This window comes from Chiroxiphia lanceolata, chromosome 11 (assembly GCF_009829145.1).
Source record: "Chiroxiphia lanceolata isolate bChiLan1 chromosome 11, bChiLan1.pri, whole genome shotgun sequence".
Taxonomy (NCBI): Eukaryota; Metazoa; Chordata; class Aves; order Passeriformes; family Pipridae; genus Chiroxiphia; species Chiroxiphia lanceolata.
In genome coordinates, this window is record NC_045647.1 from 11,595,870 (window position 1) to 11,609,037 (window position 13,168).

The 13,168-nt window shown below is 42.6% G+C and overlaps 1 protein-coding gene across 5 annotated transcripts in view; it reads right to left on the minus strand.

Moving 5' to 3' along the window:
* Positions 1-12,811, minus strand: part of CHCHD6 (coiled-coil-helix-coiled-coil-helix domain containing 6) — a 109,660-nt gene extending 96,849 nt beyond the window's left edge. For 4 of the 5 annotated variants that reach the window (XM_032698827.1, XM_032698826.1, XM_032698824.1 and 1 more), the window contains exons 1-4: positions 12,638-12,811; positions 10,895-11,024; positions 9,896-9,950; positions 8,901-9,027 (exon numbers count right to left, since the gene is read on the minus strand). In XM_032698827.1, coding sequence (XP_032554718.1) covers positions 8,901-9,027; positions 9,896-9,950; positions 10,895-11,024; positions 12,638-12,727 — 402 coding nt within the window. In that variant the 5' untranslated portion in view covers positions 12,728-12,811. The remainder of the gene's footprint in view (positions 1-8,900; positions 9,028-9,895; positions 9,951-10,894; positions 11,025-12,637) is intronic. The other variant, XM_032698822.1, reaches the window with a different exon arrangement.
* Between the last annotated feature and the right edge of the window lie 357 nt (positions 12,812-13,168).

Here is a 13,168-nt window from a genome sequence, read left to right on the forward strand (position 1 = left end):
TTTACTCAGCACTCATAAATAATATAGATAATTGGAGATGGTCATAACAAACAAGCAGAGAAAGTATACAGATATAGCACAAAGGAAACAAAAATTCTGGTGTGCTATAAAAGCAGAAGGAATTCCTGGCAAATAGAAGCAGCTGCATCCAGGTCATTTTTTTAGTCAATGTAAGGCAATCACAGAGCCAGAAATAATACAGGGACAGACTGTAGACAAAGCTAAACAAGGGTGCTGGCAGCTCAGTTCCCTCTGCAGCAACACATTTCCTACATTCTCCCCGTGTGCAATGTGCAGCTATTTCTTTGCTGAAAATTTGCATTGGGAAGGAGGAATACCGGTCATAGTAAGATAAGATTTAAAACTGCTGAAACTCCAAAACATATAAGCAGCATGCAATTAGGAGGATATTGTGCTGACTGTAATAAGAAACTAAGAGTCCATCCAGTTCCCCAAGAGTTAACATCATGCACTTCTCATCAAAACCTCTTCCAAGAGGTTAAGCACACAATAGACTATCTAAAGCACAGCTAGGAAGGCTGCTTGAAATTCCACACATGTGCCTCAGCAATGTATTTCTATTAATGTCCAGTGTGTGTCAGCGTGAAGATAAGGTACCAACATCATGTCCAACCAGCCAGCTAGAGAATGGGACGCCGTGTAAAACATTGTCTGATGCTTAGAATCCCGGAGAACAGCAGCGTTTGCAATCTCACCCGCTGCACACGTGCCTGATAACACCACCAACGAGGAGAGGAGGCAGGAGCAAACCCTCCCGCAGCTTTGGGAAAGTGGAAAGATGGAGAGAGAAAGAGGGAAGCAAGCAAGAATTAGAATAAACATCATCAGCAAACAGAGGCAGGTTTGAGGATGCCCAACTGTTACAGAAGGTATAAGCAAATTGGAAAAAGCCTCGGAGAAATTTAATCTTCGCATCAGTTCGCTTTTAACTGCTCTTTAAGGTGAGAAATAAGGAAATAACATCAGTGCTTATTTTGATTACTCGGTTTCATCTACTAGTACAATCCAACAAAGCTTGGGACTTTGGAAGACATTGTATTTTTGAGGAAACATGATTTTGATTAGGACACACCCCCTCTGTTGGGCCTTCAGAAGCCCATGTGTTAAAACAGCTATTTTATTAATCCACCTGACAGCCTTTCTTGTTGAGACCCAAGAAGCTCCCTGAACTGTTTCTCTGTCACACTGCCACGCAGTGCAGATGCCTCTGTCCATCTCATGCAGCTTCTTTACCACCCTTTGGCCATAAGCAAGGATCACATCAAGACCCATGGTCAAGTTCCAAGAAAATGTGGCAGAAGCACCAAAGCCAGTTTTCATGGTATTTAGGGAATATGACAGAAGTGATAACCAGTGGCAGGTCACCTACCTCACATCCCCATCAGCTGACAGTGCAAGAGCAATCAAAGTGTTTCACTGAGGGCAAACTTATTTCCTAGCTATTATAGTGGCCTTTTAAATTCACAATCTTACTCTCTTTCAAAAAAAACAAACAAACAAACACCAGAACAACAAACAATCTTTCTAGTCAGAAACATCAAGGGAATTTTCAGTGATCAAGGATCACTGATTCAAGATTCAAACAATGTCATTTTTTAGATAGAATACAATGACTACTGTAAAGCTAGCACAAAATACTAAATTAAATATATGTATTATACTCAAAACACAGACAAGCAAATTCATAATCCAAAAATACAATTTAACCAAGTTGGTAGGAACTACCTTCTTCCAAAACTCTCAAATCTTTATACCTATGACAATTTCATACCACAAACCATATCCCATTTGACTAGTACTGGCTCATAGGAAAGGAAAGCCTACTGAAACATCCTGGTGCATTACCAAATCTCTGTTGCTTATACCCCACAAATTAGCTAGAAATTAGAGCAGAATTCTACTACTCCACAATAGTTCAGCAGTAAAACAAAAAGATGCAGTACCAGCTTTGTTGAACCATTCACAGAAAAATATCAACATATTATTTCCTGTTTCTTTATTAATTGAATATTTTGTAGTTATGGACAGAGGAAAAGGAAGGGTAACCTTATCTTACTTTTTAAGCAATGAAATAGCTTTACAGTAACCCTAAGTCAGAACAAAGGAATCTTGAACAAGTTTCTGTGGGGTATATGAACTCGGTAGACAAAAAAAAAAAAGTGTGAAATACAGGCACAGGAGAGTCAAAGACAAGACAGGGAAAGTAGGTAGCACCACAGACAACTTCAATTTGTTGCAGCTGTAGGATTTAAAAAGAGGCCAACCTTGTGATAAGGTCCCTTAGCCCAAGAGACTACAAAAACGAGAAGCTCAGACGACCATCAGCTGCTGAAATCTGCAAAAACTCTCCAAACACAAATTAACCTTCAGTCAGGAGATAAAAGACTAGCTGTAGAAATTGGAAGTTGTTAAAAAAACGCTATAAATGTCTGACAAATCATAGCAGCAGTAGCAGGAAAATATGCAGCACACACACAGCATCTTACCCGCAGTCAGATAACACCTTCGCCTTCCCTCAAGAGAAGAGGAGGTTTTCTTTTGGGTTGGCTGTGTTTTCACTTTCTGCCTTTATTGTAGTGCACATTCTCCAAAATTGCTTTAGTTAAATTTAGACCTCACTGATGCTCCAGAGATCAGAAGTTATTAGCTTGCTGGAGGTAGAAGACATGTAGATCCTCACCACGCCAAGCTTAAATTTAATGCAAACCTTTCCAAAGTCCACTATTTAATACTCAAAGATTATTTTCCATAGGGATCCCTTAAATGTTTAATGTTTTAATTGAAAAAAAAACGTAACTCTTTCACTGCAGAAATATACTCCCTTTTATAGTAGAGGGCAGCAGACAAAGATGAACCCAATTGTGGGGAAAAGGGGGATGTTCTGGCCCAAGACTAGATAATAACAGACCACTAACAAGTCTCCACACAACACACTTGTTACAGGAGAAAGTCTAGAAAAATATCTCAAGCTCTCGAGGCAAGAAGGAGAGGGATACAAAGGACAAAGACTGAAGCTATTTAAATCCCCTTGTCAATAGCTTGCAACATTTCATTATGGATCAAACCTAAAAATACATGTTTCCATTTGTATCAAAATATTTAAAAGGCAGCCTTACTCAATCAGAGAGAGCAATCAAAGACAACTTCCAGGCAAAGATCCTGCACCTCCTGCTAACCTAGTCAGGACCCCACCTGGTTCTGCAAGCACTGAGGGCAGGTCTGGGTGTTGGACACACAGCACACAAATGCTCTGCAAAGAGCCAAACTGCAGGGAACCACATTCATCCAGAGGTCCTGCCCCCAAAACTGGTGGTACTCACACTGCAGGTAGGAACGAAGGCTCTAATAACTAAATGCACCACTCATTTTCTAAGAAAACAAAAATTAATCTGAGAAAAAAAAAAGGTACATTTTCTTTGGCAAACAGATGTAGATACTTGTTGCTAATCACTGTAACATCAATGAAAATTGAACTTCGGAAAAAGATAACTTAATGGGCTTTTACTTCATTTTGCACTATTATTTAAAAACAAGCCTCCATACTTTTCAATTTAAATCAATGTTTTCTGTCTCACCCATAAAAAATTTCAATCAAGAAATATTTACAGAAATTAAAGAGCCAGCAAACGCTAAACCCCAATATGTGTTAGCAACATCTCCTCCCAGAACCAACCTATTTCCTATACATAGCTTTACAAATTCTGTGATTCTGTAACTTCACAAAGAGAAGGGTTCAGCTCAATGTGTGCTGCATTTCAGCTGCAGAGCCCCCGGGACCAAATAAACTGTCCCTGATATGAGCAGTTTCCAAACCATAATGCAAAGCTCACAGAGACAATACCTTTCATTACATCAACTCAAATAATCAGGGAGCTAAAAATGGCAAGTTTTGACAACAGTGGCCTGACCTCAAAAGCTGCAGTGTCACTTCACTGACGGCCCCACACTATCACAGCTCCAACAAACACCGTGCTACTGCTGGACCTCATCCGACCACTCCAGCTTGTCACAATGATAGGAGATTACACACAACAAAAACCCAGGTAATCTAGAGATGCTTACCTATGGCTAATTAGCCAGGATGAAGCTGATCCCCAGCTTATCACAAAGTAAATGAAAGCCTTAACAAACTAAATCACGTTCAGCACCGTTTCTAAAACCATCTTCAGTACCAGCTCAGCTGCATCTGCAGCTGACACTGATCAATAGTAGCAAATTCACAGGAAAAAAAACCTCAAGATCGGCTTGAAGGAAATATAAAGGAAATTTTCCACAAATGGGCCAACTGGATCATTCCTCCACCCCTACAGAATGAAAAAGAAAACACAACTCCACCTGATCACTCCCCAGCTAATACCAAAATTAACAAAATGACCAATTACAATCAGCTACTGGAGCAACCAGAAACAAACCCAAATCCTTGTATTTCCTCCATGCCTATATTCTGAGCCAGCACAGTCACAACAGTGCAATGCTGGAACCACAAGAAAGCAAAGGTTGCCATCCAGCAAGCCAGTGAGCAGGGCACGATCAGAAACATTGGGAATAGTAAGCCCTCCATCATGGACAGCTGGAGAAACTTTCCCAGTAATTTAGGAATCCTGTGCCCAGTCACACAGCAACCAGTGCCCGTCAGTCTGGTCTCATGGTGCAAAGTTTGTCCTACTGTCACCCCATTTCTGAATTCATTCTTTCAAAGTGAGAAGGAAGATGACGACTTTTGGTCAATAACTCTGACAAAGCCATTATCCTAGGGGTATTAAATGGGGAGATAAGAACTTCAGGGCTTTGCACAAATCATATTAGTTCAATTCTCAAATCCGGGTAATGCTTCTTTTCAAAGTATTAATTTCATTTATTCTATTTGCTCTCCCTCTGTCCTGATAACACAAGTGCACATGGCCCCTAAATGAGATCCTCCTATTTTATAACTTATAATCCTCCCTTTCTAGAGTAGTAATGAGATGTCTTCGCTTAATCGCGTTTATTTCCCCCCCCCAGCTTCTGCTTTTATCCATTCCCATTCCACATTGATTTGTCTCAAAGGTTTCAGTGAAAACCATCAGGCAGGGAGTCACTGGCTCCAAGAGGCTCCTGATGCATATGCTGCACAGCCTTCAGAGATTACAAAAGCAGAGAGGAGGAAAAAGAGCAGCTTTGCTTGCAAAGTTTCCTTTGTCAGTAAGAAGGAATAAAAAAAAAAATAGAAACGCAAAAGAACTGTGAAGTTAAGAGAAGACATTTTGATTAATTGGAATGGAAAAAGGGAAGACTTCTGGTATAGGGGAACGGTGAAATTATTCACAACATAGTGAAGCAGTTAAATAACTTGACTTGACAACTTTGCAAGTTCCTCATGCTAGAAACAGAAAAGGATTTAAAGATAGCTGTATTAATTCTTGGGTATTTCACATGAGACTTAAGGCACGTCACCAGCATTAGTTGAATACCCTGGGCCTTGCTCTGAAGTACCATACATATAATCCTTGTTGTGTAGTAAGTACCCACAGCATTAAATTATTCAGAGAGTCCAGTCAGCACCATGATCCTGCAGTGCTGTACAAACAAACAAAACATTTTATCTCTAATACAAATTGGGGAAGAGTTCTTCTGCAGCAGCTTAGAAGATTATTTCCATTTGAGCCAGCCCCCAGGGTTAATCAAAAAGCCATATTCAGTCAAAGAGGAAAGTAAATGCTGCACTATTACTTAAAGAGCTGGTTTGCCTCTTGAACTAAAGCTTTAAGGAGTTTTACTCAAAACCTAAGGCATCTAGAAGGTAAGTGCCTTGTTCAAAGTCATTAAAAGAAACAGAAAGACCAAGACAAAAATGTAGAACAGGACCCAGGTACTTAACCCTAAATCCCTCTTGAAACCAGTGCACCACTTCAAGGACTAAAAATGACCGAAACCGCACAAACCACAGTAAAATAACAATGAGTTTTAATCTGTACCCTGCCCCATAAACAACAGAGTAACTAACTGGCCCCAGAAGCTGTCAGCAAGTTCCTCATCAAAGGTTAATTCTAATCGACGCTCTCTTCAGCAATGTGCAATATATAAAAAGACTGAAGTGCTTCATAGCAATATTGCTAATAATAAAAGTCAGTGAGTGAAAATCATAAAGAACAGATTAAATGACAAGCAACGTTCAGCACAACCAAAATGAAATCATTTCAAAATACAGCTATCATACTTGGATTTATGGTCTACAAGTGGTAACATTAAAAGAAAATGTTCCAGTACTGCTGGAGACAACAGTACAAGAGAGGGCTGCTAATCGCCAAACTATTGATATGTTAAAGGCACAAGGCAGCTCAAGATCTTACTGCAAATATTAAAAAAAATAATAAAACAAAACTTTTTAATTATACACAGCATGATTCTCAATTTTTACTAAATTAAGTGCTGCTAGAAGCAAATTATTCCTTATTTCTTTCATGGGAGTTGCCTCATTTTTCTCTGGCTTCCATAGTAGGTCATAATAACAATAAAAACAAGTTTTTCCCTTATAAATGTAAGCAGATAATTTCCAGTGCCATCTGCACCTGGACTACCACTAGGTATTTTGAGTTCCAACACTATCTTCTACCTGAAAGAGAAGACTGACACAGAAGAGATGACAAGCAGCTCATACCCAGTATTTGCCCCATATGCTGGGGCTAAAAAACAGAAGAACAAGAAACACTCAAGCCCTGTTCCTAATAAAGGAAGGTAACAATACTGGAAGATAAAGGACAGATATGATATGAGTACAACTGAGTCAATACAGTAAGGTAGCCATGCCCAAAAGGAAATCATAGATGAGATAAAGCAAGTCTGATAGGGATCTCAATAATTTAAAGGTCTAGCCAAAACAGTTCCTGCTTAGAAGCTGACAGACAATAGTTTTGACCTCATCTTTGCAAGGACAGACCAGACAACTCCATTTTTTAAGGATCTTAAATTTATGACTGATCAAGAGATGGTTAAAGAGCAATGAAATTTAACAGTTTCTCATTCTTGCACCATGTTCTGGGCTAACACACACCATGGTAACTATTTATCACAAGGGGAGCCTGATCAGATTTTTGCAGAGCATCAAGTATGCAATATCTGGGTATGCAACACTGCAGAATTAAAAGCTAATTCAGATAACAGAACAGCTTTTTTATGAAAGCAGTCAGGTCCCAACTCACTTTAGAGGTGCCATCTTTACACTTCATAAATATCACTTGACTCTGTTACTCACATTTCTCCAGGATTACCCTGCACCCCACTGTGGAGGGCAGGGCTCTACTTTGAGCCTGGCCACATCTTCAGATTGGACAATAAATCCACCAGCTTCTTCCCCTTGCTCTTACAGAAGCCAGTTAATTACATTCATAGAGAGAATATTCTCCTTCTAATGGTCTGCAGTCACCTGCCTCAGACATCACTCCTCCAAAGCTCAGCAATGATGCAAGATCCCATGGTCAGGATAAAACCTGGATACAAGGTCAGGATACAAGAGGAAATTTCCTATGACACAGCTATTCACAAGCTTTATTCCTAGAGCAATACAGCTACACACTTGCTCTATTCTCATGCTCTCCACAAGCAGCTTCTAGGGATCACTATCAGGGATGGGCTATAGCTAGAAAGATCTTTTCTTTGAACTACTGTGACCATTTTTATATAAATTTTATTTATTCAGTCCCCAAACTACCCTTATATTACAGTCTTAAAATGCTTCACAGCCAAGCCACGTGCCTGGGTAAGCCATGCCTATTAGCATTCAACATATAGAAAAAACATGCTCATAGAAGCATTCTTCATCTAAATCAAGCACAGACTGATAAAGCTACAGATCAGTAGCACGGAAGAACAACAACAAAGACCATCACCACTTCACTCTGTCCTCTCCTAAACCATCCTTTCATTATGTATCAGGTAAGGTGAATTAGTCTAGTTCTCAACATCACAGTCTAAATGAACAGGCAGTTTGACCTCACACCCCAACTCCTCATACCACTGCAGGGTAGGAAAAAGGGGCAGTTCCACTAAGACTCTGCACTGTTTAGAGGCAGTACACCATTACCATAGTAATGCTAGCATTTATTAAAAAACAATATGAAATAGTATGATGTCAATATTAAGCACCAATGACAATCCAAATGTACTTCACTGTACTTCTGCCTCCAGCACTGCTATGACAACAAGCCAATGGGTCATCTCAGCAACATCAAGGTGCCTAACTAGTAGTAAAGGCTGCAGCAAGAAGTCTCCAAAAGTAAGTCTGCCTGCTGGGCAAGAACAAATTGGTTTGAGAGTAAGTGGTGAGCACAAAAAGGGTTTATGCTTCCTGGTCTCTAAAAATCAATCTTAGACCTTCTTCAAAATGTTACAATACTTGACAGTTTTATAACAGTTCTGTTACCAGCCCCATAAAAGACTCGAACAGAAGATGACATTATTGCTTTTTATTAATTTGTGCATATGCTCAATCATATTCTAGAAAAAACAGACCAAAGTCTCAGGATACATCAGGTCAGCAGAATGTGATGCTGTATATATCGAAACATTAACTTCATACACTTGAGAGTTCAAAAGAGTTCTCACTAGCTAGAGGCCATATCCACACACCACACTCCCTGCCACAGGTCAAGCTGTCCCCAGCACAGCCATTGCTTGTGCCTTCCCCTGCAAGTCTGGCCTTAGCAGCACTGCATGACACGCTGCAAACGGAGCCTGCAGCTACACTGTGAGCCAAACGTTAAGTGATGAGTGGGGGTGAGGAGTGTTTCAGCCTAAATCAAAGTTTCTAAGCTCATCACACAAGTGATATTAAATGAATCCCCCCAAGCAGAGGTATTTTAGCCTGTCCTGCACGGAAACATAGCGGGGGCCTTGTTACTCACCAGCTGGGCTGCTCTCTGCTTCTCCTCATTAACGCTGTTCCTTTCCCTGGCCTCACTGGCTGCTTCCCTTTCCCTTTTGGCCAGACGGAGCAACTCCTCTTGGACCAGAGCCTGTTCTTGCTCATACCTGTGTGAGCACCAAAGGCAGAGAGAAGGTGATCAAAGGACTTCTGGCAACAAGGTCATGGCTTAACATGGACTGTCCCTGCCCAGAGCCAAAACACAAATCCATAATCTATTTGGCACAAAGTCTGCTCACAATCCCTCTATTATCAGCAGGAATTCAAAAGCCTAACAAACTTTAAACATGACCTGAAACTCCAGTGATGTTAAACTTTGGCACCAACAGTAGACATAGCACCATGTGAACTTATACTTCAGTTACATTTAGATCTATTAAGTACTTCATTATGATCTGAAAACAGTGAGAACAGGAAGTAGTTAGCTAGACAAATACATGCTGCATTGGAAAAGATCAAGGGACATACAACAATGGACATTTCCTCTCATCCTGTCACTTGTTACCTGGGAGAAGAGAATGAACCTCACCTGGCTACAATCTCCTTTCAGGTAGGTGTAGAGAGCAATAAGGTCTCTCCAACCCTACTTTTCTCCAGGCTGAGCCCCCACAGCTCGTCCTCATCAGACTTGTGCTCCAGCCCCTTTTCCAGCTCTGTTGCCCTTCTCTGGACATACTCCAGCACCTCAATGTGTGTCTTGTCATGTAGGGCCCAAAACTGAATCCATGATTTAAGGTGTGGCCTCACCAGCGCTGAGTGCAGGGGACAATCACTGCCCTGGTCCTGCTGGTCACACTATTTCTGGTACAAGCCAGAATGCCAATGGCCTTCTTGGCCACCTGGGCACCCACTGGCTCGTGTTCAGCTGCTGTCAAACATACACTCATCATGCTCAGACTGAATAAACCACATATGTATACACATAGATATTCCAAAAGGAGCTAAACTATTGTCTTTTTCAAAACTTCACCTCACCTCCTGTACAGTTCCTGCTCTGCAGCAGAGTCACTTGACATTGGTGGATGGATTCCTATAAAGAAGACCAGAAATCTGTGACTACTACAGTACAAAACAATCCTTCATCACATCATAAATTATTTTAAGAGAATTTAATATTGTTCATCAATAGAAAAAAAAGTCAAGAAAAATTAAGCTTGATGGATAAGAGTTTGAATTTATGAAACAGAGACACCAACAGCATCATCTTCAAACAGGCACATGGAACAAGATGTGCTACAGAAACTTTTAGGTAAGGATGTTAACTCCTCAGACCCTGATATATACTGAAACACAAGCATGGTTTTAGTCCTACTTTCCATTTCCTTCCTCTAGTTCCATTAAGTCTTCCCCTTGACCTCCTGCTTTCCATGTAATTACAAGGGATCCCACAACTGGAGATGAAATAATCTGACAGAGTTCAGGCCGTCCATAAGGCTAATCTACATTCAGGAAAGATGTAGGCTTACAGCAAACAAATCCCTAACAGCAAAGGTCAGGTTCTCTAACTGCATGTTACTCTGGATGCCTTAAACAAAACCACCCTGCTAATATATATCCAGAAAGCATATTTGAGAACCAATAGAAATCAAATTGTTTTCTGACCTGTAAAGAAAGACAAATTCAGAAACCAAGTTCCCATCATCCACTTAACCAGCTGTACTTAGACTACCCTTCCCTATCAGTTTCTTTCCAAAGAATAAAAAGCAGCATTTCCCCCACCCATCCACAATACACTCCTGGTGCATGCAGCGCATCCAAAGAAGACAAGGTAGCTTACCAGGAATGAAAGATAAACTTCTGCCTTGCTTATTGCATGTTCATCTGAAATCCTAGAAGAGTTTACAACGTGATACAGGCCAATCAAAAAGCTCCTCTCATAATGAGATAGTACTGAAAAATACAGGCATACTCTGTAACACGCAGTGGCAGCACTACTGAGAGGTGTGTCCAAACAGCCAACTGACCCAACAGTACCTGCAGATTTGGGTTTCCCTTCTGCAGCCAGTGAAGATGGAGCTGTGCCATTGGATGCACGGGGAGATCTCTGGCTGTCCCTTTTACTCGGAGAAGATTCTTTCATTCGTGTCACTACATCTTCAGTGAGCTGAAACATATGTAGGTGGGTAAGATGTTAACCAGGTCAGCTGTTGGTGTACATTTCACCGTGAACACTTCCTCTTTTTTAGTTTCCAGGCTACTACAAAAGTATTGCATTTTTAAAGAATATACCCTATCAGCAAGTGATAAAACCTTCAATCTACTGCCTGACCCTAAAGACTTGACTAGACAATAACAACCTTCCACAAATACTATCAAAGGTGGAAAGAACACTAAACAAGTCAACCCTGTGCACAGGGACAAATTTACCAGAAATGGAAGGAAAGGAACTAAATAGGTTCTAAGTCCATCCATCTTTCTTTCTCCTCCCCCATGCTTGCTAACCCAGCTAAGCATGGCAGAAGAAGTGCAAACCATATGGTAGAGAATAGCTGCACAGCCCTCCCACTCACATAAGGCTGCAAACAATTTTGCAATCTCAACTTCATTCTCATTTACTGACTTGGGTTCAAACGCATGAAAAAGAAAGAAAAGTTGACTTGGAAGTTTTCTGGCAATTCAGAGGGCTTCTCACAGCACTGTTATGATTGACCCCTTCCTCCTCCCAAGTGCAAAGGTTCTGGCTCTAGAACACAATGAAATGGGGCTGCCTCCCTCACTAGGCTGGTCACAGTAGAAGACATTTTCAGCTATGCTACTGCTATCCACCTTAACAGCATTTTTAACATCTTCATTCTACATTGTTATCATGCCCAATGCCTGATTTTAAAGGCACAAATCCCTGCCTATATCGTATAAAGAAAAATCAGGCAAAACCAACTTTACCTCCATCAAACACTTTAACAAGGAAATTAGCACACTCTTAACTAACTTTAGTCAAGTGATTAGTCAAAACGGGATAAAAAATAAGTAGCCACAGCAAAACACATTCTGCCAGTTCATTTTGGGCAGATCTTAGGGGGAAAAACACATAAAAGCATCAAGAAACAACAGCAGTGAAAATTATGATAATATTAAAAAAAAACCAAACAAACACCCAACCAATCAAAGAAAAGTCTTAATGGGGAAAGAAAACATTCCTCAATGACAACACCACCGCTCTCCCGGGTTTGTTTCCACAACACACACGTCAATTTCCGATCAACATTCAAGAAGCAGCTTCCCGCTGTCCCTCCTAGAAACACCTCCCTATTCCCACAGTCTCCCATCTTCCTGCCTGTTCAGCCAGCGCTGCTCTGCCAAGACTCTTGGTACCATTACAAGGGTAGAGCTGTGTCCTCTCGGATGCCCTCAGAGCCGCGCAGCATCTTTAGCATCAAACTGCTTGCAAAGCACAAGGCAGGGGCAAAACGGGGTCACTGAGCTGCGAGAAGGCAAAGAGGGCTAAGAGCAAAGTTGGGAAGGGGAGGTGAAGGGCGGGGGTGTCCCCGCTCAACAACAGCCGTGCCCAGGCCCCCAGCCCTCTATCCCATCACTCTCCAGTCGGCCCATCATCTCTCCAACCCTCTACTCATCCAGTCTTCCAAGGTTTTCCTCGCCTCCTCCTTGCTGGTTTCCCCCGCTCGTCCCTCCCAGCCCTGCACCTGCTCCCTTGACCCCGCGGACGGACCCTCCCCATCCCACCTCCCTGCCCTCCATCACCCGGCCGGGTCGCCTCACCCTGATGCCCTGCAGCACCCGGACTTGGTCCCGCTCGTCCAGACCGAAGGTGACCCTCCTGCCGCCGTGGCTGCTCTCGCTGCCGCCCATGCCGCCCGGGGTCTCCTCTCCCCGTCGCACCCCCGCTCGCACCGGCTGCCAGGAGCGCCTCTGCCCCGGCGCCGCCTGCCAACATCCCCGCGCTCCATTGGCGGCGGCCGCGGGGTGGCCAATGGCGCGCCGCGGTGCTGGCGGCCACGCGCGGTGCACGCTGGGGGCTGTAGTCCGTGCCGGGGACGGGCGGCCCGCCCGGCGCAGGGGGAAGCGCAGGGAAGCAGCGCGCTCCCGGGGTCGCGGGGATTCCAGTTCCCATCCCGGTGTGCCCGCCCTCTGCACCGCCCTTGGAGTGAACACGGCATCAAACTGCCCCGTAAAACTTCTACTGCCACACGGTCAACTCGCGGGGTTTCTTTACTGGGTCCAAATCGTGGGAGGATGGGAACCAGACCACGTGTAGCCACATGGAAGATAAGCTTCGACCCTTCCTGGGTT